Source organism: Cannabis sativa, chromosome 4 (genome assembly GCF_029168945.1).
Source record: "Cannabis sativa cultivar Pink pepper isolate KNU-18-1 chromosome 4, ASM2916894v1, whole genome shotgun sequence".
Lineage (NCBI taxonomy): Eukaryota > Viridiplantae > Streptophyta > Magnoliopsida > Rosales > Cannabaceae > Cannabis > Cannabis sativa.
The window spans coordinates 82,573,071-82,597,006 of NC_083604.1; the positions used below are offsets into that span (position 1 = coordinate 82,573,071).

General features: G+C 32.9%; 4 protein-coding genes across 7 annotated transcripts; 3 read left to right on the top strand and 1 right to left on the bottom strand.

Moving 5' to 3' along the window:
• The first annotated feature begins 854 nt into the window (after window positions 1-854).
• On the top strand, window positions 855-3,377 carry LOC115715147 (fructokinase-1). Its single transcript, XM_030643967.2, has 5 exons — window positions 855-1,391; window positions 1,533-1,783; window positions 1,874-2,165; window positions 2,301-2,453; window positions 2,614-3,377. Exons 1-5 carry the CDS (start codon window positions 1,020-1,022, stop codon window positions 3,022-3,024), a joined length of 1,479 nt encoding a protein of 492 aa, XP_030499827.2. The 5' UTR covers window positions 855-1,019; the 3' UTR covers window positions 3,025-3,377.
• A 391-nt stretch (window positions 3,378-3,768) lies between these two features.
• LOC115714348 (uncharacterized) lies at window positions 3,769-7,001 on the top strand. The gene is made up of 3 exons (XM_030643023.2): window positions 3,769-3,902; window positions 4,047-4,082; window positions 4,419-7,001. Exon 3 carries the CDS (start codon window positions 4,495-4,497, stop codon window positions 6,784-6,786), a length of 2,292 nt encoding a protein of 763 aa, XP_030498883.2. The 5' UTR covers window positions 3,769-3,902; window positions 4,047-4,082; window positions 4,419-4,494; the 3' UTR covers window positions 6,787-7,001.
• An 11,876-nt stretch (window positions 7,002-18,877) lies between these two features.
• LOC115714508 (calmodulin calcium-dependent NAD kinase) lies at window positions 18,878-22,746 on the top strand. Of its 4 annotated transcripts, XM_030643233.2 has the most exons (9): window positions 18,878-19,014; window positions 19,119-19,298; window positions 19,393-19,616; window positions 19,714-19,775; window positions 19,910-20,131; window positions 20,240-20,366; window positions 20,463-20,785; window positions 20,874-21,018; window positions 21,101-22,746. In XM_030643233.2, exons 1-9 carry the CDS (start codon window positions 19,005-19,007, stop codon window positions 21,335-21,337), a joined length of 1,530 nt encoding a protein of 509 aa, XP_030499093.1. In that variant the 5' UTR covers window positions 18,878-19,004; the 3' UTR covers window positions 21,338-22,746. The 4 variants fall into 4 exon arrangements, with proteins under 4 accessions (XP_030499093.1, XP_060970999.1, XP_030499095.1 ...); XM_061115016.1 differs by lacking the exon at window positions 18,878-19,014 and having other exon boundaries at window positions 19,124-19,294; window positions 19,397-19,616; XM_030643235.2 differs by lacking the exon at window positions 18,878-19,014 and having other exon boundaries at window positions 19,155-19,294.
• On the bottom strand, window positions 21,781-23,236 carry LOC115714509 (histone H1). The gene is made up of 2 exons (XM_030643236.2): window positions 22,830-23,236; window positions 21,781-22,744 (listed from the first exon to the last, which is right to left on the bottom strand). The coding sequence occupies exons 1-2, from the start codon at window positions 23,025-23,027 to the stop codon at window positions 22,046-22,048; spliced, it is 897 nt and encodes a 298-aa protein (XP_030499096.1). The 5' UTR covers window positions 23,028-23,236; the 3' UTR covers window positions 21,781-22,045.
• Between the last annotated feature and the right edge of the window lie 700 nt (window positions 23,237-23,936).

A 23,936-nucleotide genomic window follows, 5' to 3' on the forward strand; every position in this document is an offset into this window, starting at 1 on the left:
AATGTTATGGCCAGGACTTTGCATTATATAGAATAGAGGTGGAAAAATGGTTTAGAAACGATAAGTAATTTTTCTTAAACGAATTTTTACATTTATTTATAATGTCCAACCCAAAGCCTACTAATTATTGGATTATCTTAAATATATATATCTATTTATTTTAAAGCCTTATGATATTTTTGACAAGTGTTGTTCAGGTTTTGTTGTATTTGTGATAATTTAATTATTAGTAATAGTCCAAACTGCAGAAACCGCAAAAAACTGCACCGCACCACACCATTTTTTGCGGTACGGTTTTTATGGTTTTAGTTTCCCGGTGCGTGTGCGGTTTGAAAAATTCTAAAAACTGCATGTACAAGTTAGTTTGAAAAAATTGTCAAAAACCGCATCACTTGGACAGCAAACACCCTTATTTGAGAATTTTCATCCCATCACACTAAGTTAAGTTATGAAAGGGTTTCCATTCTAAGTTAGAATTTTTAAATTAGCATGTTACTAATAAGTAATGAAAATCAATAATAATGTGGTCATTTTTTTATATTTATTTACTTACTTTATTAAAATTAAATAAGTGAAAAAATACTATTCTACTTTTTAAAGGAAATAGATTTTATTTGTTTTTGTTTTATTTTTTAATATTAAATATATAATGATAATTTTGTCCTTTTAAGATATGTCTATATAAAATAACTCTACGTATTCAGATTACAGTTTTTTAATAAATTAAACAAAATAAATCATTATTATTTTATTTTTAAACAATTTTGATAAACAACATATATTTAATATTAATTCTAATTATTTTTTATTTATTCCATTATATTTATATTTTTTTGTCAATTGAATTCCATTACCAATATGGTGTAACGTTAGCCCCTGAATAGTAAAAATAAAAAGGCTATCTTTTCCTATAAAGAAACTATAAAAGGGTTGTTTTTAAGATTTTCTTGAAAACATTTTGATTTTCAGTTTGATTATCAAATTCTTGTTCTTTGCTCTGTTCCTTCAAATCTGTCTGAATGCATAGCTTCGCCGCTAAACCCCTCAATTTCAAAACCCCAACTCCCTTCCACCCTAAACCACCATTCTCCACACTCTCTCCTTCCCATTGCTCCTTCTTCACCTCATCCCCCAACTTCACCCTCCAAACCCCTCTTCTCCAAGTTCACAGCCTTAACCCTAACTCCACTTCGGCGACTTCTCTCAATGGCTCCACCTCACTCCTCCAACATACAAACCCCAAGAACGGAGTCGCACTTAAAGCCGTTGACGTTTCCACCCTTGGCAATCTCTGCGTCGATGTTGTCCTCAATGTTCCCACTTTGCCCCCATCAAACAAAGAGGACCGTAAAGCTTATATGGATAGTTTAGCTGCCTCGGCTCCCGATAAGGTTTGCTCTTTTGTATAAGATTTTTTCTTGTTTTTATGCCAAAAATGTGGAAATGCATTTGACCCATTTTAGATTTGTTGTCAAGACCGAAAAAAGTTTTGGTCTTTTTGAAATCTTGATAAGATTCATGCATTTTTGTAGCGATATTGGGAAGCTGGTGGGAACTGTAATGTGGCAATAGCAGGTGCTAGATTGGGATTAAACTGTGTTGCTATTGGTCATGTGGGTAATGAAATATATGGAAGTTTTCTTCTTGATGTGCTTCATGATGAAGGAATTGGATTTGTTGAGATGAATGAAGATAATGATTTGGTTAAGAGTTCTGCTGGTTCATATGAAACTCTTCTGTGTTGGGTTTTAGTGGATTCAATGCAAAGACATGGCTTTTGCAGGTATGCATTATAGTTCTTATGTTGTAGCTTGCTGCTTTTGTATGATTTTGTAAAGAATGTAACGTGAATTGAATTATTTGTTTTTATCAGTCGAGCTGATTTCAGTAAGGACCCTGCTTTTAGTTGGTTGAGAAAACTATCTGCTGATGTGAAAATGGCTATAAAAAACTCAAAGATTCTGTTTTGCAATGGTTATGGCTTTGATGAGCTTCCACCTGGAATAATTGTCTCTGCATTAGAGTATGCTATTGAAGTTGGAACGGCAGTGTTTTTTGATCCCGGACCTCGGGGAAAGAGTCTTTCTGCTGGAACAATGGAAGAACAGCAAGCACTTAATCATCTCTTAATGAAGAGTGATGTCCTTCTTCTAACAGCTGATGAGGTCTTGGCTTAAACTCTTATGGTTCTTCTCTATTTTATGGTCAATGGATTCATCTCTTAGTTGGTCAATCATGCCTTGGTTTGATAGCCAAAGATATTATAATCTTTTTATCTAATAATGTTCTTGATTTTTCAGGCTGAGACTCTTACTGGCATAGAACATCCGATATTAGCTGGGCAGCAACTACTCAAGCAAGCAGTGCGCACGAAATGGGTGATTGTAAAAATGGGCTCAAAGGGTTCGATTTTGATTACTATGTCAAGTCTATCATTTGTACCTTCGTTCAAGGTATGATATGTTTTTTGTTCAGCTTGTTGATTTGTCTGTTTTCTAAATGTTCTTTGAAAATTTACTTGAACTGGTTTTGGCAATAGTAAATTTATATGCTCTATTTTGTTTATTTGTTGATACTTGACTAATTTCATATGGTGCTGTGGAAATGTAACAGGTGGATGTTGTGGATACAGTTGGTTGCGGGGATAGTTTTGTAGCTGCTATTGCATTTGGTTTTATAAACAGTTTGCCGATGGCTAGTACGCTGTCAATTGCAAACGCAGTTGGTGCTGCAACTGCTATGGGTTGTGGTGCTGGTAGGAATGTGGCAAGCTTGGAGAAAGTAGTAAAACTAATGAAGGAATCAAATTTCAAAGACGACGATATGTTTTGGGAGGAGTTGTTTAATGTAAATTTGGATGTAGAGGAAGTTACAATTCTTTCAAAAATGGCTACAAAGGGAAACAACAATAATAAGATGATTTGTGTTTCGCCTCAAAGCGTTGTCTCTGAATTGCTTCCTACTTTTGAATCTCGGCTTTTAGAAGGTAAAGGTTCCATCTTGAAGGAGCATATGGGAGTATAATGAAAGAGGCACATTTTTGGTATAGCTCATTTGTGATTGCTCATTTTTAGAGGACAGGGGGAAAGCATTGATTAGAGGTGACGATATCATAGCGGTTTTGCTTAGTATTTTTCAGGAGATAGTTTTGTTTCGGTGCTTGTTGAAGCCATGGCAGAGAGCTTCTTCTTCTTCTAAGTGGGTTTCAGAAAGTACTTGTATTCTTTGCACCATTACAACCTTGTTGGTGTAGTCTATTATGATTGCGTAAGCAAATGCAATTTTATATGTTGTATAAAAGAAAGTAGTTTCACTAAAGAATTTTACATCTTTTTCTTTTTGAAGAGAAAAATAAAAATTGTTAGGAATGAAGAAAATGGGTTCAATCTTCTTTTATATGTTGTATTAGTATTAATGTGTACTAAAATTATAAGTGATTGATCCACTCCCACATATATTTTTAAAATCACTTAAAAGTCATTAAAAAATGCATATTTTAAAAGAAAAATCAGCTTAAATAATACAAAATAAATTTAAAATATGAATGTTTATTATATAGAAATATGACTTAATTCAATTCTCAAATTTTTCTAAATTTAGTGTCTAAAAAATTATATATTTATTTTTGTAAAATCAAGGTGAAAAAAAAGGAAATTCAACAAACAATAATAACAAATATAAATTCCTCCAAAAAAAGTTAATTTCCAATTTCCCATGTGTTTTTAATAAAATAGAGTGAAGATGACTTATATGCCCTCATAAAGAAGTGATTTTTAAGGGTAGGGCATTCATTTCAGATTGATTCAATTCAATTCCCTCCTTCAAATTTTCACGCCCCTCCCACCAATCCACCACTCCCCATTACCCATTCTCCATTTTCTTCTCTACTCCTTCCTTTACAGGTTTTTTTTCTCATCTTTACCCTTAAACACCCGCCAATTTCATTCTCTATAACTCGTTCACTTTCCCCCTTTTCAATTTTGTTTTTTTATTTTGAAACCCTAATTACCCTTTTCATAATCTTTCGTTTGTTGGTTTGTTCACAGGTTATGTCTGTTACCCGGGAGCTCATTTACAGCACTGTAAGTTTCAAACAGTCTCGGTCTTTATTTTTCGGTTTTTTGTATTGATTATCCTTTTTTTGTTGTTTAGGGTAGTTGAATTTAATACTACGCTGCCATTCTTCTGCATTGGTTTGATAAGTTTTCTTTTTTGATTCGTTGGAAACTCTTGTGAATGTGATTCTTTGAATGTTGTTTGTTGAAAGTTTTGATTTTTATTTCTTTCTTTCCCTTTCTGGGTCGTGAAATTGGGGTATTGAACTGGCATTTGGTTTTTGATTTTGTTTCCATTTTTGGACTTACTATTTTAGATTTTTAGTGTTGTTTTAATCTAAAAGTATTTTAATTTTGAATCAGGTTTACATGACATACAGTTTGGAAGAACTTTAGGTGTTTGTTGTTTTGATTGAACCATTTGGGGTTTAGGTTTGTAATGGCTAGTCATAATGTGATTATGAGGCAAAGTCATGATTTATCATTTGGGGCTAATCAAAGTTTAGGACTTGGGCATAATCAACATGTTGGTGGTGTGACTCATGATCAAAATTTGGATTTAGCACATTCCCATCATGACAATGAGCTTGATATAGTTCATGACCACGATCATGGTTTAGCTCTTGGACAGTTAAACGAGGATGAAATGGCTGCTACACATGAACATATGAAGAATCTTCAAGCTAACAATTTAGACACGGAAGGAAGTAATAATTATGAACCAGAGCAAGACCATATTGATGATGTTAATGAGCATGATGATAGACTTTCTATCAATGTCGATACACATGAATTGGGTTTATCGGTTAATCATGAATTGACTGTTGGAGGAGAGAGCCATGATTTTCATGAAAGCATGAGTATATCTGAGGATCAGCTACAGGAAATGAATATTGTTTCGTCATCAGATATTGATCTTCATCATTCTCAGATGATAGTTAGTGAACCTGTCTCTCAGTCTAGAGCCCTAGTTGTGGCCCCTAATTATGAACTCTCTGTTGGCCAAGAGTTTTCTGATGTCCAGAGTTGTCGAAGGGCGTTGAGAGATGCAGCTATTGCTCTTCGGTTTGAGATGCAGACAGTTAAATCTGACAAGACTCGTTTTACTGCTAAATGTGCAAGTGAAGGATGTCCTTGGAGAATTCATGCTGCAAAGCTTCCTGGTGTACCGACCTTCACAATTAGGACCATCCATGAAGAACATAATTGTGGTGGAGTTGCTCATCTTGGTCATCAGCAAGCCTCAGTCCAGTGGGTTGCAGATTCTGTGGAACAACGTTTGAGGGAAAATCCAGAATGTAAACCAAAGGAGATACTGGAAGAGATTCACCGAGTTCACGGAATCACTTTATCATACAAGCAGGCATGGAGGGGAAAGGAACGGTTCATGGCTGCTCTTCGTGGATCATTTGAGGAAGATTATCGGTTACTGCCTCAATATTGTGAGCAGATTAGAAGGACGAATCCTGGAAGCATTGCTCTGGTTTATGGAAATCCTGCTGATAACTGCTTCCAACGCCTCTTTATCTCATTTCAAGCTTCTATATATGGATTTCTGAATGCATGTCGGCCTCTAATAGGACTTGATCGAACTCATTTGAAAAGCAAGTACCTTGGAACTGTACTTTTTGCTACTGGTTTTGATGGAGATGGGGCCACATTCCCATTAGCTTTTGGGGTGGTTGATGAAGAGAATGATGATAATTGGATGTGGTTTCTGTCCGAGCTGCACATCCTCCTTGAGATAAATGTGGAAAACATGCCAAGACTTACGATTTTGTCTGACCGACAAAAGGGTATTGTAGAGGGAGTGGAAGCAAATTTCCCAGCTGCTTTTCATGGATTCTGCTTGAATTTCCTTAGTGACAGTTTTCAGAAAGAATTCAACGATTCCATGCTTATCAATCTTCTTTGGCAGGCTGCTTATGCCTTAACAGTAATGGAGTTTGAAGCAAAAATTATTGAGATTGAAGAGATTTCACAGGAAGCTGCCTATTGGATTCGAAGAGTACCTCCTTACTTGTGGGCCACAGCTTATTTCAAGGGAACAAGGCTTGGTCATATGACTTCTAATTCAGCTGAGTCTTTAAATTCCTGGATACTTGAAGCCTCTGGGCTTCCGATTATTCAAATGATGGAGTGTGTACGACGACAGCTGATGACTTGGTTCAATGAACGTCGAGAATTGAGTATGCAGTGGACAGGAACACTAGTTCCATCTGCTGAAAAGCTCGTTTCAGATGCAATCGAGCGTGCTAATTCTTGTCATGTCATTAAAGAAGACGATGCTAAATTCGAAGTTCTATCCCTCGAAGGAGAGCATGTTGTGGACATCAGAACTCGCTGCTGTACTTGTTGTGGATGGCAGCTCTCTGGACTGCCTTGTGCTCATGCTGTAGCAGCTCTTCTCTCTTGCAGGCAGAACGTTCATCGCTTTACAGAAAATTATTTCACCGTGGCAAATTATCGCAAGGCATACTCACAGACAATACACCCGATTCCAGACAAAACCCTTTGGAAAGAAACGCCATTAGATTTGGACTCACTGAATGGAGGTGATCTTGTTGAAGCAAAGGTTATTATAAACCCTCCAAAGTCATTGAAGCCACCTGCACAGCCAAGGAAAAAGCGAGTTCGCACAGAAGATGGGGGTCGGATGAAACGAGTTGTGCATTGCAGCCGCTGTAATCAGACTGGCCATTTTCGGTCAACATGTACAGCGCCTATATAACATGGTGTTCGGTTATTCTTCAATTTTTTTTTCCTTTAAATTTTTTTATAGGCAATTTAACATCAAATACACTTTAGGCACTCTGATTCACAGGCCTTCACGTCCATTGTTTCAGGTTTTTTTTTTGTAGCTCATTTGTTACCTTGTAATGGGGTGTTTTTCTTTTTGACTCATTGTTTGATAGAATGAAATATATAATCCAAGTTTCTAGCTTAGCTTTTTGTGTTGTAATTTGTTTCAATGTTTAAACATTCATTCATTTTATGCAAAAAGCTTTAATTTTTATTATACTTAATAATGGAATTGAACAGCTTTGGTTACTCACTCATATACTTCTTTATGTGTTTCAATTTCAACTACGGATTTCATACCTTTTTGAGTTTGACTAAATAGCCTTATTTTCATTTCAATTCCAAAGCCTCATAGTGAGTGAGGGACCCAAACAAGAACTTTATATATTTGTTTGGGAGTTTTCTTTCACACCAAACAGATTTTTTGGACCATATTACAAATATGTCACTTGATCATTATTTTACTTTTTGCTGTTGTTTAATTATGTACTACTGGTTTGGCCACAGATGACACCTCAAAATACATACATATATACTTTATACTAATTTAGGGTAAATCTACAGTATAACTCGTATCAATTTCGGATCGATTTGTAATTTGAATAGTTTATAGTGCTAAAAATAAAGTTTAAATTGTTATTTATTATGCGTATAAGAAAAAATAATCACACGTGCAATGAAATATTTGAACTTTATTTTAGCACTACAAATTAAAATTTTCTAAAAATTTACCAGTAATTTTAAATAACTAAATCATACACAATTATGAAGAGAAAAAAAATTACTAAAAAACTCTATTAAATTAACATTCATAGGTGTAATATAAAATTTTCCTATAATTTATGAATGAGAAATGTTAAAAGGGCATCATTAGTGTCTAGCAACATCCAAAGTATAATTTCATCATTAGCACAATTAAGTATCGAGTTTCATATAACTTAATGTAATAAATTTTAAAAAATATCGTTAACTAACACCAAATAACAAGAAGTTTTTACACCACATACTGAAATTTCTAATTTTTTTACTTTTTTACTTTTTTACTTTGGAACGGAATTTTTTTCAAAAATACTGTGTAAATTTTATATTGTGTATTGTGTTAAATTTTTACGGTTATTGTTTAGCTGTTTTATTGTTATTTTAATTGTTCTATTTTGTTATTTTATTAAAAAAATAATATTTTCATAAAAAATTTTGTGTAACAATAAAATTTATAAATTTTTATCTAAAATTTAATATTTTTATAAAAACCTCAAATAAGAATGGTGTTAGATGAATATTTATATACAACAGTAGATGCTTAGCTGGATCTCACAATTGTCTAACTTGACTGTGTATGCATGCTTTCTTATCTTAACATAATCTAAGCTTAATGGGAAAATTTTCAAACATTTTGATGTGTTTACTTTTAATTATTTCAACTTATATATCAAAACGTCTAGACAAACAAAAATCGATTAAAATAACAATTTAGTGAAACTTAAACATCAAAAACAGCACACCCCATATTCCAATAATAGATATATACAAATATTAATATTATTGTTATGCGTTTCTATAGTGAATGCATTATTTCCAACAAAAATAAAAATAAAAATAAAAATAAAAAATGGGGTTTTGGCATAAAGGAATTAAGGGCTTTTGGAAATATATTGTCTGCTGATTTCTATGATTATAGAAAAAGAGGATTCATAGTGACAATTTTATGGGAAGAAATCGTATTGGGTAGCTTAATGGTAGGAATATCTTTTTTTATTGCAGTGGTGTAATCTTTAAAGAGATAGAGTAGATTTTGAAATTACATTACTGATGATCTAATTAATCAATTGAAGATAAAATATAAATCTTTTATATTTGATATGTAGTTGATTGTTGTAGTGGTAAAAAAAATACTGAATTTTAAATAAAAGTTTATAATTTTATTGTCACACAATTTTTTTTATATTTCTTATAAAACAACTTAAAATAACTGTAAAACAACATAATAAAATAATTAAAATCAGAACAACTAAAAAACAACCGTAAAATAATCGTGAAAATTTAATACAGTATACAGTGTAAAACTTAATCCAAAAAAAAAAAACTAATAACATGTAATCCGCTTATTTGGATAAAAAAAAAAAAAAGGTTATCTTTTCTTTGATATAGGTTTCTGTATAAAGATGTTTCAAAGTTCATATTCTTGTCCTTCATTACTATTCATAACCCACATCATCATGATAGGAATTAATAATAGACATGTTTTATAATAATTATGTTATCTTTTATTATTTGACCTGGTTTAACTTTTTTTATTTGCCTTTACAAAAATAAATAAAAGAAAAGAAGAAAAATCTATGGAATGTTTGTAACGCCCCGATATTTTGCCTTATTTTACAAAAATACTATTTTCATGCATAATTTGAAAAGATAAAAAAAATAATTTAAATACAACAGTGGATTTTAAAAAAAATCAAAATGCAACAGAGAAGGATCCTTCATTTGTAAAACAAGATACAGTAAGTAAATAATTTTAAATAATGCATTTCCACTGTGTTAGATTTATCAACTGCTTAAAATAAAACTAAGGCACCACCGGCGTTCTAGATCGTTTGTCAGCCCGTGGCCGCTCACGTATACGTACCGGGCCCGACCACGCTCACTATACATACTTCACTGTCTAATACTGTAGCAAGGGGAAAGTAAGGGGGGTGAGCTAAAAGCTCAGTAAGGAAATGCTTATCAAACAATACCATATAATATCACACATACCATTAATGTATTTATTAAGTTTTAGCAATATCATACATGCTCTTTTATAACTATAACCAAATAACTGTACATATGGAAACCTTTATCATACAAGTCTATACTATTTGTTCACACCGTACACATATACAGAGATCATAACTCCAATATCATACTCATAACATAATCATATCAATACTATAGATAATAATAACATTATCACAACATTGGCATATCATAGCCATTACTTACATAACCCGGGCCTAGCGACCCTACAATATCACAGGGCCTAATCTCGCCCATATAATAACATGGGCCTATACGGCTACTACCATTGTTATAGGATAGGGTATCTCTATATTCAACGGTAACATCACTTTGTATCATACCCACCATAACAATCTCATACACGACTCAAGTAAAATGTAGGGTAGGGTATCTCTACATTCAACTACTTATCCCGTATCATACCCCACCATGGTCCACTCACTTTACCCGAGACGTTAGCATACAACATATAACATACAACATAAACCATACACCATACAACATACAATACACAACATACGGCATACAACATATACAAGTCATACAACCATAATCTATGTATCAATTCACAAACTCATATTGTGTCCATACCACACATTCTCAGTACCATATACATATTCATAAAAACAAATCATAAGTCATATTTCAATACATAAAGAATTTAAATTTATGTAGATAAACACATACAAAACTATCTAATTTCCTTACCTCAAATCCCGCTGCTTAAGAGTTGTTATCTCGTCACTACTACCTATAATAACACATGGGTCAAGGCCCTAACATTAAAATTCACACTCTTACAGTACAACAGAAAGAATACTATTTTTGACCAATAACTACACGAATTCAGTAAAAGTTTCCTTCATAAAAATTATAGGAAATTCAATTATCTTTCCAACGATATATAGATCATTAAAAATGGATTAAAACTGAGGGAGTTATGATAGTTTTACTGAAACTATTTCTGAGAAGGAATATGGAGTAACGAATCACAGGAGACATCGGAAATACAAAGTTTTGATACTAAAATATTCCAAATCAGAGAATACTCTCTTCATAAAAGTTTTAGAAAATCAAATTCCCTTTCTAATGACACTAAAATCTTTAAAATCGGAGTTATAACGTAAGAGATATAGATATTATACCGAAACAGTTTTCTAGAAATCCTGAAACAAATGGATTTCGAACTACAGCAATAAAACAATAATTTTGACTTAGAATAATCAATAATTAGTGAATGGTTTCTTCATAAAACATTTGGAAAATTGAATTATCTCTTCAACAGTACCAAGATTTCTAGAATCGGATCATTATTCAGAGAGATATTCGGATTTTACTGAAACAACTTATATAGAAAATATGAAAAACGATTTACAACAAACAGCGTAAAAATACTAATTTTTGACATAGATAAATTTCGATTCAGTAAAACCTTTCTTCATAAGAATTATAGGAAATTTAATAAGCTTTCTATAGACACCAAGATTGCGAGAATCAGATGAGTATTTAAAGAGATATGACAGTTTTACTGAGACATGTTTCATTCTGAAAAATAAGAAAATGAGACCTACGAAAATTCTCCTATTGTGATCAATAAATAAGTAAATGTAGAGTTTCTTACCTCAAATACATCAAGCTACTTGGATCGATAGACATAAGATGATGGTGATCAAAGATGAAAGTGAAGAGTGGTATAGATTTGGCTAAGGATGTAATGGAAAGATGACTTGAAAATTTTTAGGGTTAGTCTTGCTCAGATAGGTGGGAAGAATAGAACGATATAATTTTAGGGTTAATGAAACCTATACTATTCTGACTCTTATTAGCTTTATTTTTATGAATAATAATAATATTAACATAATAACAATAATAATATGATAAATTATTAAATAAACAAATATCTAACTTTTAAATTTAAATTGTAAGCTCTCAATCTCGTAACTTTAGGGGCTTAGTTTTGACCTAGAAAAATTACGAATTCTGATATAGTTATTTCTACAAAATTTATAGATCTTTAAATTATCTTTCCAACGCCACTGAAATCACCTTAATCCGAGCTCTAGAACTCCAGATATGATTATTTTAGTAAAACAGTTTTTAATCACGTTGAATTTATCCAAACCTACGAATTTTTAACATTAATTAATTAAACTCACTAAATATATTATAAAACCCTAATGGACCTTCATATTGGGCTTTAATTAAACGATTACTTACTCTGTAAAAATACCATAATATTTTACTTTCGTAGTTAATACAACTTTAACTCTCTAGAAAATTGGTACAACTACTCTAAGCAATAATATCAACTCACTAACAACACAAAGAAACAAGATAATTATCCTCGCTCAATTAATATCCAAAAAAAAAAAAATTAAATACTATTTTAATCTGGATATTACATTCTACCCTCCTTAAATATTGTGACAGTCAGTAGTCCCGAAGTGATAAAGTAAGGGGAAATACGGTGGAAGTTGTGCGATCCCACATCGCACAGGGAAGGTCGAGTGGGATGATTCGAGGCTTGTGTAGGTATGGGACTACACCGTTGAAGAGGGCTTAAATGGATTGATTGGTACTACCTATATCAACAAGTGGTGCATCTTGTTTTTCGGTAGCAATCTCGAAAGAACTCCATAGTTAAGCGTGCTTGGCACTTGGAGCGATTTCGAGGATGGGTGACCTCGCAGGAAGTTTTCCCGGGATGCGTGTGAGTGAGGACAAAGCACGGCGAAAACACTCGTGTTGGCCGTAGGGTCGGTCATCAATCCGAAGCGAACGAAAGTGACGTACTCGTGTATAAGAGCCATTATTCGAGTGGGTGTAAGGACCCCGATGGAGGCTTGAAGCGGGGACGTTACAAATGGTATCGAGCACGACCCGGCCAGTAGGAAGTGGTCGACGGGGGACGAGACGGACCTGTGGGGTGATTGTGACGGTCGGTAGTCCCGTGATCCGTAAGGGGAAATGCGGGTAAGGCTTGTGCAATCCGCGTCGCACAGGGAGGTCGAGTGGGATGATTCGAGGAGCGTAGGTATGGGACTACACAGTTGAAGAGGGCTTAAATGGATTGATTGGTACTACCTATATCAACAAGGTGCATCTTGTTTTTCGGTAGCCCATCTCGAAAGAACTCCATAGTTAAGCGTGCTTGGCCTTGGAGCAATTTCAAGGATGGGTGACCTCCTGGGAAGTTTTCCCAGGATGCGTGTGAGTGAGGACAAAGCACGCTGAAAACACTCGTGTTGGTCTGTAGGGTCAGTCATCAATCCAAGAAGCAGCCAAAGTGACGTACTCGTGTATAAGAGCCATTATTCCGTGGGTGTAAGGACCCAATGGAGGCTTGAAGCGGGGACGTTACAATGTTAAATAATTACCTTCATGATTTTCTTTCATCATCTTTAATTAATTAATTGATTAAATTATTAATTATATATTAGTAGAAGAATAGTATATGCAATCATATCTTATAAATATAGATATATATGAAAATGTACGGAATTGTACTTTGTCAAATTTTGTATCATTTTCAACAAATAAATTATGATTATTAGTACTATATGGTTATAGTAGATTTTTTTAATTAATAAATCCTTGGAATATATTGTAGTTAAAATTAAATGAAACTTATGTAAATAATGTAATTTTTGCAAAGAAGAAAATACCAACTTGACTAATTCCATATGTAGTAGTAAGTACTAGTAGGAAACTTTTTAGTTTACTTGATTAATTTTAGCACTAAAAATTAAAGTAATTTCCACAGAAAATTAAAGTGAAAAAAAATTGTCATTATTGAAAAGAGAGACTGTTTCATGAAAGGGATAGTGTATATAAATGTACACACATATTATGGAATATGGCTCAAAGAATTGGTTTTTCTAGTGAAAGTGATTGTAAAATCCCTTTTCCTTTTTAATAATTTGAATAAAAATATATGTGGGAAAAAGTATAATATTTTTATATAATTTTACTTTTATTGAAGATGGGAGACAAAATTAGTTACAAAACAAGAAGACCAACTTTATATATAATGTTATTTTTGGTGGTTAATTAATGAAAAAGCTTTGATTAATTTAAGAGGGTCAAAATGCAATTAATAGTATTCAATTTGTGTGTTAATTAAGCTTGAGATTTAACAAATATAACTCTTTTCATATCTACATTAACAAGGCAACTTAAGTGGATCTTGTGCAAATGGCTTCTATATATTTTTGTCTAATAAAACACTAAAAATGAAGAAATATAATGTGGATTAAAAAGTGCATTATTTGAAAATTAATTGGGACATTTACTATTCCAAGATAAACATTTCAATTACTTACAATTACTATTCAAAAGATAAACATTTCAATTACTCATTATGTTAATCCATTTATATAGGTACACTTTTAATAGGTATTATTAGGAAAATTTTAAATTTTATGCTTAATCTTGCTATGTAATTAAAAGAAATTTTTTATTTTTACATTATATGATTGAGATTGTTCTATCTTGCCAAGAGAGATTATAAAAAACTAATTTGAGTTAGAGAGATATAGATAAAAGTAATGCTGAATATAAATGTATTTTTTTATATATAATTTAAGAAAAGAGATTTTTTTAATTAAATAGTAAAATAAAACACAAAATCCCTAATTTTTTTTTATTTATTGGTCATTAGATTAAAATTTTATTTTGTAAAATTATTATTTTTAAGTTATTTTTCAAAAATTCTCATCAAATAATCTATATATATATACAATTGTACACTATAGATAGTAAACAAAAATTTTGATTTTTTTTGTTTCTCTTGAATAATTTATTCAAAACAATGTAAAACAATTAAAAGGAGTATTAAAAAATTTCCAACAAAGTATTTGAATCTAATTTTCTAATAAAAATTTGCTAAGATTTTATATATGTTAGATGAAAAGGTCTAAGGCTTAATAGCAAATTGATAATGGTGTTTAGGTTAGTATAAGAGTACATTCGGAGTTTGATACTAACTCAAAGAGTGAAACCCCATACATTGTATAATATATCAATATATATATATAATATACAGTGAAAAGTGATTTAGATGGAAAGTAGAAGTGGGTAATTAAATTATTAGTGGAGTACTGTTTTGTTTGTCATGTGATATTTATATATATATATATAAGGAATCAATCAAATAATCCATTATTTGATGTTCACTTCATGGCCATGTTGTGTTGTGCATATCAAATCTCTGTTTCTCTTTCTCTCTCTCTCTCTCTATTTTTCTCTCCATAACAGAAACAGTTGAGTTGAGTTGAGGGGAATGTTGTCTGGTTCGAGATCTTTCTCTCAAACATATATATAAATATATATAAGAAGAAGAAGGATTTCGGACCAGGCTTCATTCCCCCCAACTATATATAATATAATCATCTTCTCTTGTCATATATATATATAATATTCAAGGAGTCTACAAAACAAATCATCACACCAAGAAATTAAACATATACCAAATACAACACACCCACAGCTATGTATCTCTCTCTCTCTCTCTTTCTTAATAATTGTTCATCACTATCTTTGTTTTAAGGCATTTCATCTTATATTCTTATATTATTCATTAACTAAGGTATAAATTACATGAAATTTATTTATTTATTGAGAATGACATAATATATTGTTGATTAAGTTCATTTTTATTAATTAGCTAAAGATTCTTTATAGAAAGAAGAAGAAGAAGAAGAATGTACATGAAGTTGGCATGTAGAAAGAAAGAATAGATTTATATTTTTGTGAAAATTAATGGAATCAAAGTAATAGTAGTTACTTTGTGGTGTGGAGATTGATTGGAAAAGTCATAATTTTTAATTAACCTATAATAAAACTTAAATAACTAATACCATGCAATTGCAAAAGATTCTAATCTCATAATGATTTAATTGATTTATGATAGCAATTTCCAAAGTGGATTAACATTGGATAAAGCAAACCCACAAACATCTTAGCAATTAAATTTAAATAACTAATTACTTTTTTAACAACAAACAAATAAAAAAGTGTATTTGAAAGAAAGACATATATATGTATTGTTGGGCATCACTATCATTCATTGGCATTGCCAACAATCAACATAAAGCTAACCCTATAGCCTTTACTTTTCAAGCATAGCTACATAATAATTCATCATTAAACTCTCTTTTCTTTCTATATTATATTTTATTGATTGTCTAATTTTTTTTTAATAAAAATAAATAACTTCGTTAACTTAAATTATCCAAAACTAAAGATGAAATATCAATAGGGATGGAAGTTCCACTAAAAGTACAATGAGCAACAAGAATAGAGCGCTAAAACATGCATAACTTTATTTGCAAACTGTTTTACAAAACTGATCAAGAAAACAAAAGAATTAGGTTTAACAATAATCTCTTACACTCCTAAATCACAATGTCATATGGGAAAAACATAGACTTACAAAAATTTAAATCAATAACTAAATTAAGGCAATCCCTCTCTAAACTTACATTACTCAAATTATAGTGTTTGATATATGCTACACTTTAGTTTTTTTTTTAAAGAAAAAAATAACATTTATATCTATTCTATATACGTATGTATGTAAAAATAGAGTTGATGTAAAATGACAAGGAGAAAAATTTGATAAAAGATTTACTTAAAAAAAGTGATTCAATTTTATAGGAGAGAGAATAAAAAATGAATTATTGGTGATAGATAGGGACAATAGGGTAATGATCTACTAGATTTTGTCTAGTTGCCTCTTCTTGCCAATTTTGATACAAAAGTAGTGATAAGCTTGTTTCTATGAAAAATAGAAAAGAAAAAAACTCTTGTATTCTTCTACCTACTTACTTCTTCTTCTCTTCTCTTCTTTAATTAAACATTACTATGCATTTTCATTCAACATAATTTTAATTAGAAAAGATTCTTTGATATTATTAATCAAGATTGAATGTGAGGTAATACAAAACACCAACTGCAAAGAAAAAACAAGATGTAGTCAAGCCACAATACTTGGACATTTTTTATTATCATCCCCACTCAAACGAAATGGTGTGGAACATCAAGTAGGCAAAGCAATGCTTTTTAGTAAGAACATCATCTACTTGGTCTATAAATGGTACAAAACGAACATCAAGCTCATGAGCTATAATTTGATCACAAACGAAAAGAAAATCTCTATTTCAATGTATTTGGTACGAGCATGAAAGACAGAATTAGCAGCATGAGAAGCTGCTTAACCTTGATTATGGAAGAGTGACATAGAGTTCACGGCGAATGGAGGTGAGCCATTTGATCTCTACTGCTACACCGAGCAAAGCAACTATCGATTGTTTTTTTTTCAGACCAAGAGACAAGATTAACACCAAAAAAAATAACATAACCACTTGTGGAGCGTTTATCATCAATACTATACAAGCCACTAGTATTGAGATACTATAAAAGTCGTTTATAAGCATCCCAATGAATATATATCGGAACATGAATGAATTGACTTAGTTTGTTGATAATAAACGCAACGAGTCGAAGTAGGATACTGTTGAGTACCTAAAGTGCTCTGATATCAATGATTCTATGAGAGTAGGACTAGCATTTGCACCCTCCATATGCAGCTTTGACAGCGAAAATTCTCTTATATAAATCAGCAATGAGGTTAGAGATTAAAAATAAGAACACTGTAAGGACCTGTCATGTAGTCCACATATATTAAAAGAATGATTTGATTAGGACTAGAAAAGAACCCATGTGTGAAGAGAGAATCCTGTGCTGAACAATTAGTTTAGCAACTTAGCAAATGTTTAACAGAAAATTAATACAATTAGAGCTTACTGATTATAATGCTATTATTATATGGGGTTCTTCATTTTTTTTTCTTCTTCAACAGAAGAATGATTTTTAACTAAATTATTTGCTGGAAAAAAAAATAATGATGATAGCTTAAGCAATGATTCTATCAATGTTAAACTCTACTATATACAATTAATTCAGGTGAGTGTAGAGAGAGATTTATTGCAGGCAGGTCTGGTCCATACATTATCTCAATCACAAGAATATTCTTCAGTTGAACTCCTCCCAAGTTTAAAATTCAGCAAACATTTCCGAATGTAAACCAAAACTCATGCCACTGATCACTTGTGACAAATCAAGATTGAATATGTCACAACATTAGAAACCAGGCCTGTCTGGATAAATGTGTGATATAGCTCCCATGCAATCTGAGTAGGAAAAACTTCCAACGCCTCTGAAACATGCTTGTTCTAGCAGAGTGACAGTCCACCCAAAACAACAACATATGTAGTTGCATCCGGTACCAGATGATGAACTTGCATCTCACCTAACAGTACCATCTATAAAGGTAGTGTATGTTACTACATTGGGCCTAATTCCCATGCCAATCTTCGATTTCTTCTTGCAAAGTCCACAAATCAAAATAGCTTCTTTGCTTCCTTAAGTTAAGCCTACCAATTTTACATAAGCCATAACAAAGTGCTGTAAGTGATTTAATCAGGATACAATAAGCTTCTCTCAGTCATATCATAAGATTCTTTGATCAAACCACACACTAAAAGTCACTTGATCTGTCATCTCATTGAACAAACCTTTGGCCTCTTCCCATTTATCTGTGCTGCACAAACCATGAATCAAAGAGCTACCTTTCATTTCCAAGAACAGTTATCAATCCTTCCTCACACAGCCCAACAATTATAGCTCCACACCAAATTAGACTTGGTCTGCACTTAAAACCATCTCCATGATCTTTCCCACTAGCCATTTTCTCATGTAACTTACACAACCATTAATAAGAGTACTAAAAGTGACAACATTGGGATTACAACCAGATGTTATAACATACTGTTACTGTTTCATTAAAAGAAAGCAAATTAGGAAAGTGGAAGGCAGAAGACTAGAACTCTAGTTAAGAAGAAATGCAGAGCAAAACTTAAACAAAAAAAAAGGACATAATTAATAGAGTCATAAGACAAACAAGAAGATGAGGTGTGATGATGAGTTACGTACGATAACCTTGATTTGGGATTATCTAAGTGATCACAAACAAACTGATGAGTCTCAGGCAGCAAACAAATACAATACAACATCAACATTTACCTTAATTTAATTTATAAGAAAATATCATTTAAAATTACAATAATGTATTTTTATTTATTTATTTATTTATTTGAATGAAAATATGTATTAAGTTTTGATTAATTAGGAGAAAATTGAATGAGTCAGTGAAGTTGGTTCCACCAAATATGGATAGCATGATAAAGCGACACGTGTCACTATTACAAATCAAAATGATCAAATGAATCAACAAAAACCAAAACCAAACCATAATCACTTCCCTAACCAAATTTCCAACCTTTTTTCTTCTTCAATTCATCAAATTTCGCTATGCAAAGAGGTAAATCTTAATTCTTTCTCTTCATTCATTCGTTGATTATGTATGTTACTAGATTCATCATCTTCTTTAATTTGATTTTGTTTGTTTGTTGTTTGTTGTTTCAGACAATTATGGAAACAAGCCAACTTTTACACAGATCGTGGCGGTTTCTTCCATCGGATTAATGATAGCTGCGGCGGTTCATTACCGTCTCCGAAAGCTCAAGGCTGAGAAGATGGTTCCTCGTCGTAAAGCTTCTCAAAATGGTCGACCTGATAAGCTTGAGAGGTTTTCTCATTATGTAGGTAATTAATCAATTAATTCCCTCATTAATTAAATGTTTGATTATTAACATGATGATGATGATGATGATGAATGTGTTTGACTAATTAATGGCAGCTAGGCAAATGGGTTTTAAAGATAGAAGAGAATGTCCGCGTTTATGCAAGTTAGCTTCTGAATACGTTAGGAAATCAGAGGGTTTTGAAGATGATATTTACACTTTCTTTGCCAATGAACCAGATGCTGATTCACTTTTTGTTAAGCTTGTTGAAGAGTTTGAGAGATGTATTCTTAGTTATTTTTCTTTTCATTGGAATCAAGCTGATCTTATGATTAGTCAGGTCACTCCCTCATTTCACTCTCAATTATCTCAATTACAATTGTTTGCTTTGTGTTTTTGAGTTGATTAAACAGAAAGAAATGATTCTGAATTTTCAGGCCTTGAGTCTTGATGCAGAGCCTAAAAAGAAGTTTAAGGACATTGTTTTACAGGCCACAAGGTATGAAAATTAAGAAATGAGTAGCAAATGTTTGATGATATCACCGACAGATAAGAACTCATTTGTAATTAGTTAATAACTATACCGAAGTGAGTTTATTATAGCTTTAATCTCTTGACTATACGAGTGAATAGGCAACAGAGGTTTGAAAGAGTGACAAAGAATTTGAAGGTGGCTAGAGTTTTCACAACCTTATTGGAGGAGTTGAAAGCAATGGGACTTTCATCCAATGATGATTCTCGGTGTACTGAAGTGATGGCCCCGGTGGCTCATGCTGATCGAAGTCCGGTGCTCCTTTTCATGGGAGGTGGGATGGGAGCAGGGAAGAGCACTGTTCTAAAAGACATTCTCAAAGAGTACGGAATTGAAATCGAAAAAAAAAACAACAAAAATATGTTTTGTTATATTATATCTTCTCATGGAAAATAGCTAATAGTATTCATTTGAATTGAAATGTTGAACAGACCATTCTGGGCAGGAGCTGCAGGGAATGCAGTGATCATTGAGGCAGATGCTTTCAAAGAATCAGATGTTATCTACAAAGCCCTTAGCTCTAGAGGCCATCATGATATGCTTCAAACAGCTGAGCTGGTGATACATTGATTCTCTTCAAAAAAAAAAAAGAACCATTTTTCTCAAAATGATTGAAATTTGATTCTGAAGTTTAGGATGTAAACATTGAAACAGGTACACCAGTCATCAACAGATGCAGCCTCATCACTGCTGGTGACAGCACTAAACGAAGGTCGAGATGTGATCATGGACGGCACCCTCTCTTGGGAACCATTTGTTGTGCAGACCATAACAATGGCTAGAAACGTACACCGACGCCGATATAGGATGGGACCCGGTTACACAGTATGTGAAGATGGGAATGTTAAGGAGATTTATTGGGAAAGGATTGAAGGGGAGGAGCCTGAGAATATTGAAGGCAAGAAAAGAAAGCCATACAGGATAGAACTTGTTGGAGTTGTGTGTGATGCTTACTTAGCTGTTGTTAGAGGCATAAGGTGATTCCTTTTTATTCTTTTTCTAATTGAAATGATCAGATTTAAGAAAACACTTACTAACAATTGGGAATAAAAATAATAATAATAGGAGAGCCATCATGTGTAGAAGAGCAGTTCGAGTTATGTCACAATTGAAATCCCACAAGAGATTTGCAAATGCATTCTTAACATATTGCAACCTTGTGGACAATGCAAGACTATATTGCACTAATGCTTTGGAAGGTCCACCCAAGGTAATAGAACAACAACATTATTGACTTTGTGTTTCCTTAAATTAGAAACTAATAAAATGTGTTATTGTTGTTGTGGTAAAAGATGATAGGATGGAAAGACAGAGACAAGACACTACTGGTTGATCCAGATGAGATCGATTGTTTAAAGAGAGTAGGAAGATTAAACTCTGAAGCCACCTCAATCTACCAACTCTACAAATCACCCAACCCAGCCTGCGAAGCCGGTTCAGTGTGGAAAGACATTGTATTATCTCCTTCAAGATTAAATGTTCAACAGGAGCTCAAGTACGCCATCCAGAAAGTTGAAAGATCCAAATGAAAACTACTTACATATATACACACATAAGAAAGCAACAACATTTTTACTCATTTCTTTTATTATTTATTGTGTCCTCTGTAAAATTTTCATGTTATGACAAATTAATTACTCGGCAATTGTTGCAACTTAGACATTAAAACCCCATAATCCAACCTTTAAAATCGATCTACCATATAATATTTCACACTCGATTATTCCATATGATTTAAAAAACAAACAAAAGAAAAATCACAAGCCAGAAATGGCTTCAAAACCAAGCTAAGCATTCTATATTTTTGCACCAAGCTAAGCATTCTATATCCATAAATATAATAAGAACAATTTAAACCCGAAAAACTGTACATTGCTTTTCTTATTTGAACCCAAAAATCTAAACTTTAATAATAAAAAATATCAGAAAAAAGCACAAGCAAGAAAAGGCTTGAATCCTAAGCAACAAAAACTTTGATCCAGAAAATATTAAGAGGGATGTAAAATAGATCGAAAAATCGTTTAAGAACATAATAATAATACAGTACATTCAAACTCTAATCCCTTAAAAAAATTAACAAAAAAAAAAAGGATAAACATTTTATATCAAAGAAAAGAAAATCGGTTAATACTTTCTTCCTCATATGAAGCAAATTATACGGGTACGAATTTTACCCCAATTTACAACTACAGAACCAAACTAAAAAAAGCTAATCACTTTCTCTTCTCTTCCAAATTTCACTTCTTTCCCCTAGCTGGGGCCTTTCTTGTTGGTGTTTTGGCTTTGGCTGGAGCCGCCTTCTTGGCAGCCGGAGCTTTCTTCGTTGTGGCTTTAGGAGCAGGAGCTTTCTTTCCAGGTGAAGTTCTCGATGATGTTCTTGAAACTTTAGCAGCAGTCGATCTATCCTTTGGCTTTGGTCTTGACTTAGCAGCTGGCTTCGGTTTAGCAGCAACCTTCGGCTTCACAGTAGCAACAGCCTTGGTCTTTGGCGCAGCAGCAGCGGCTTTAGGCTTAGCGGGAGCAGCTTTGGGTTTAGCAGCAGGCTTCGATTTAGGCTTAGCTGCTGCCTTTGGCTTAGCTGGAGATTTGGGAGTTGTTTTCTTGGTTGACTTAGCAGCTTTCTTTGCAGCTGGCTTAGCCTTAGGTTTTGACTTAGTAGCAGCCTTGGACTTCGGCTTTGCCTTAGGCTTAGCAGCTCCGGCAGTCTTCTTCTTCGCTGCAGCTGGCTTCGCTGTTGCTGACCTAGCAGCTGGAATCTTATACGAACCTTTAACCTTTGAAATCTTGCTAGAAGAAACAAGCTTCTTCAAATGAAAAAGCAATAGTTTCTTGAAGTTCGACGGAAGCTGTTTATGCTTCTCTTCAAGAAATTTAGTAATCGCATACTGACTCGAACCGCTTTTCTCTTTCAATGAAACGATCGCATCTTTAACCATCTAGTACATAATCAATACGATCATAATCAGAAACAGATCCAGAATTCACACAATTCAACTATTGAATTTTCAAAAAATTAAATACCTCTTCGTAAGGAGGATGAGTTTTGGGAGCACGAGGCTTCGATGGTTTCTTGGCCTTTGGTTCCTTTGTAGCCTTCTTAGTCTTGGTTGCTGCTACCGGAGTAGCTTCCTCGGCCGCTGCTGGCTCGTCAGAAGGAGCGACGATCTCAGTCGTCGGCTCTTCCACTACGATTGCGGTAGGCTCTTCGGTGGTCGCCATTGATGAGTTAAAGAGAGAGAGAGAGAGAAGATGAGATTTGTTTACTGGTAATTTTCGGTTGTGAAGACGAAGACGGAAATGAAATACTTTATATAGTCAAGTGACTGAATGAAGATATCCGAATGCTGAGCTCTGATTGGTTCAAAGGCTTACCACATGGATCGCTCTTATTATTAAGTTTAAATTTCCACCCTACGATTGAATTTAAATCCACGGTTAGGATTACTCGCTGTGAAATTAATAGATGGGGAGGTTTGGGGGGTATTGGGGTGTTGAAGGTTCTACCTAGTTGTGCTTCTATGTCTATTTGATTTGATTAGATTTTAGGTTATAGTTCATGGATTTGAATGAGGTTTTTTTCATTTTCTTTATTTTTTTCTAAGCTTTTTAATGAGTGGTTTTTTGTGGTTTGGGGTTTTTTAGATTGGGAGATATTTGGGTTTGAAGCTGTGATGGTCAAAATTAGGGTTTGTTGTGATGTTATTGAGGTTTTAAGTGATTTTAGAGAAATGCTTGGGTTTAAATTGGGGTTTTTTGAGGTGGGATGATAGGAACTTAGTTGAGGAATGTCTTGATTCAAGAATTTTGAAAATTGGATTAGATTTGATTAGGAAATTATTGGTTACAATACCACTAAAGTTGAACATATTTTGGTATAGATATATGTTCTATGTTGTGTAACATATAATATGTGTTATAGGTTTCTTAGTTGTGTAAGATCAAATTTAATTTTTCATTTCTACTAATCTAAGAGTGATTCATTAATCATTTAACATGATTTAATCAAAATTGTTAATGAGACATATGATGTAATCATCATCTAATTAAACCAAGTCATAGTACATGTGACATAGCTAGTTTTTGTACACATACTTTATATATGTCACCTATGTTGTTACATATTACATC

Coding starts and splice junctions, on each gene's coding strand:
- LOC115715147 (XM_030643967.2), top strand. CDS start 1,020: ATGCATAGCTTCGCCGCTAAACCCCTCAATTTCAAAACCCCAACTCCC. Junction 1,784..1,873: donor CAAAGACATGGCTTTTGCAG/GTATGCATTATA, acceptor TGTTTTTATCAG/TCGAGCTGATTTCAGTAAGG. Junction 2,454..2,613: donor CATTTGTACCTTCGTTCAAG/GTATGATATGTT, acceptor GAAATGTAACAG/GTGGATGTTGTGGATACAGT.
- LOC115714348 (XM_030643023.2), top strand. CDS start 4,495: ATGGCTAGTCATAATGTGATTATGAGGCAAAGTCATGATTTATCATTT.
- LOC115714508 (XM_030643233.2), top strand. Junction 19,299..19,392: donor GAGGTTTTCTCATTATGTAG/GTAATTAATCAA, acceptor AATTAATGGCAG/CTAGGCAAATGGGTTTTAAA. Junction 20,367..20,462: donor TGCTTCAAACAGCTGAGCTG/GTGATACATTGA, acceptor ACATTGAAACAG/GTACACCAGTCATCAACAGA.
- LOC115714509 (XM_030643236.2), bottom strand. CDS start 23,027: ATGGCGACCACCGAAGAGCCTACCGCAATCGTAGTGGAAGAGCCGACG. Junction 22,745..22,829: donor CTCATCCTCCTTACGAAGAG/GTATTTAATTTT, acceptor ATTATGTACTAG/ATGGTTAAAGATGCGATCGT.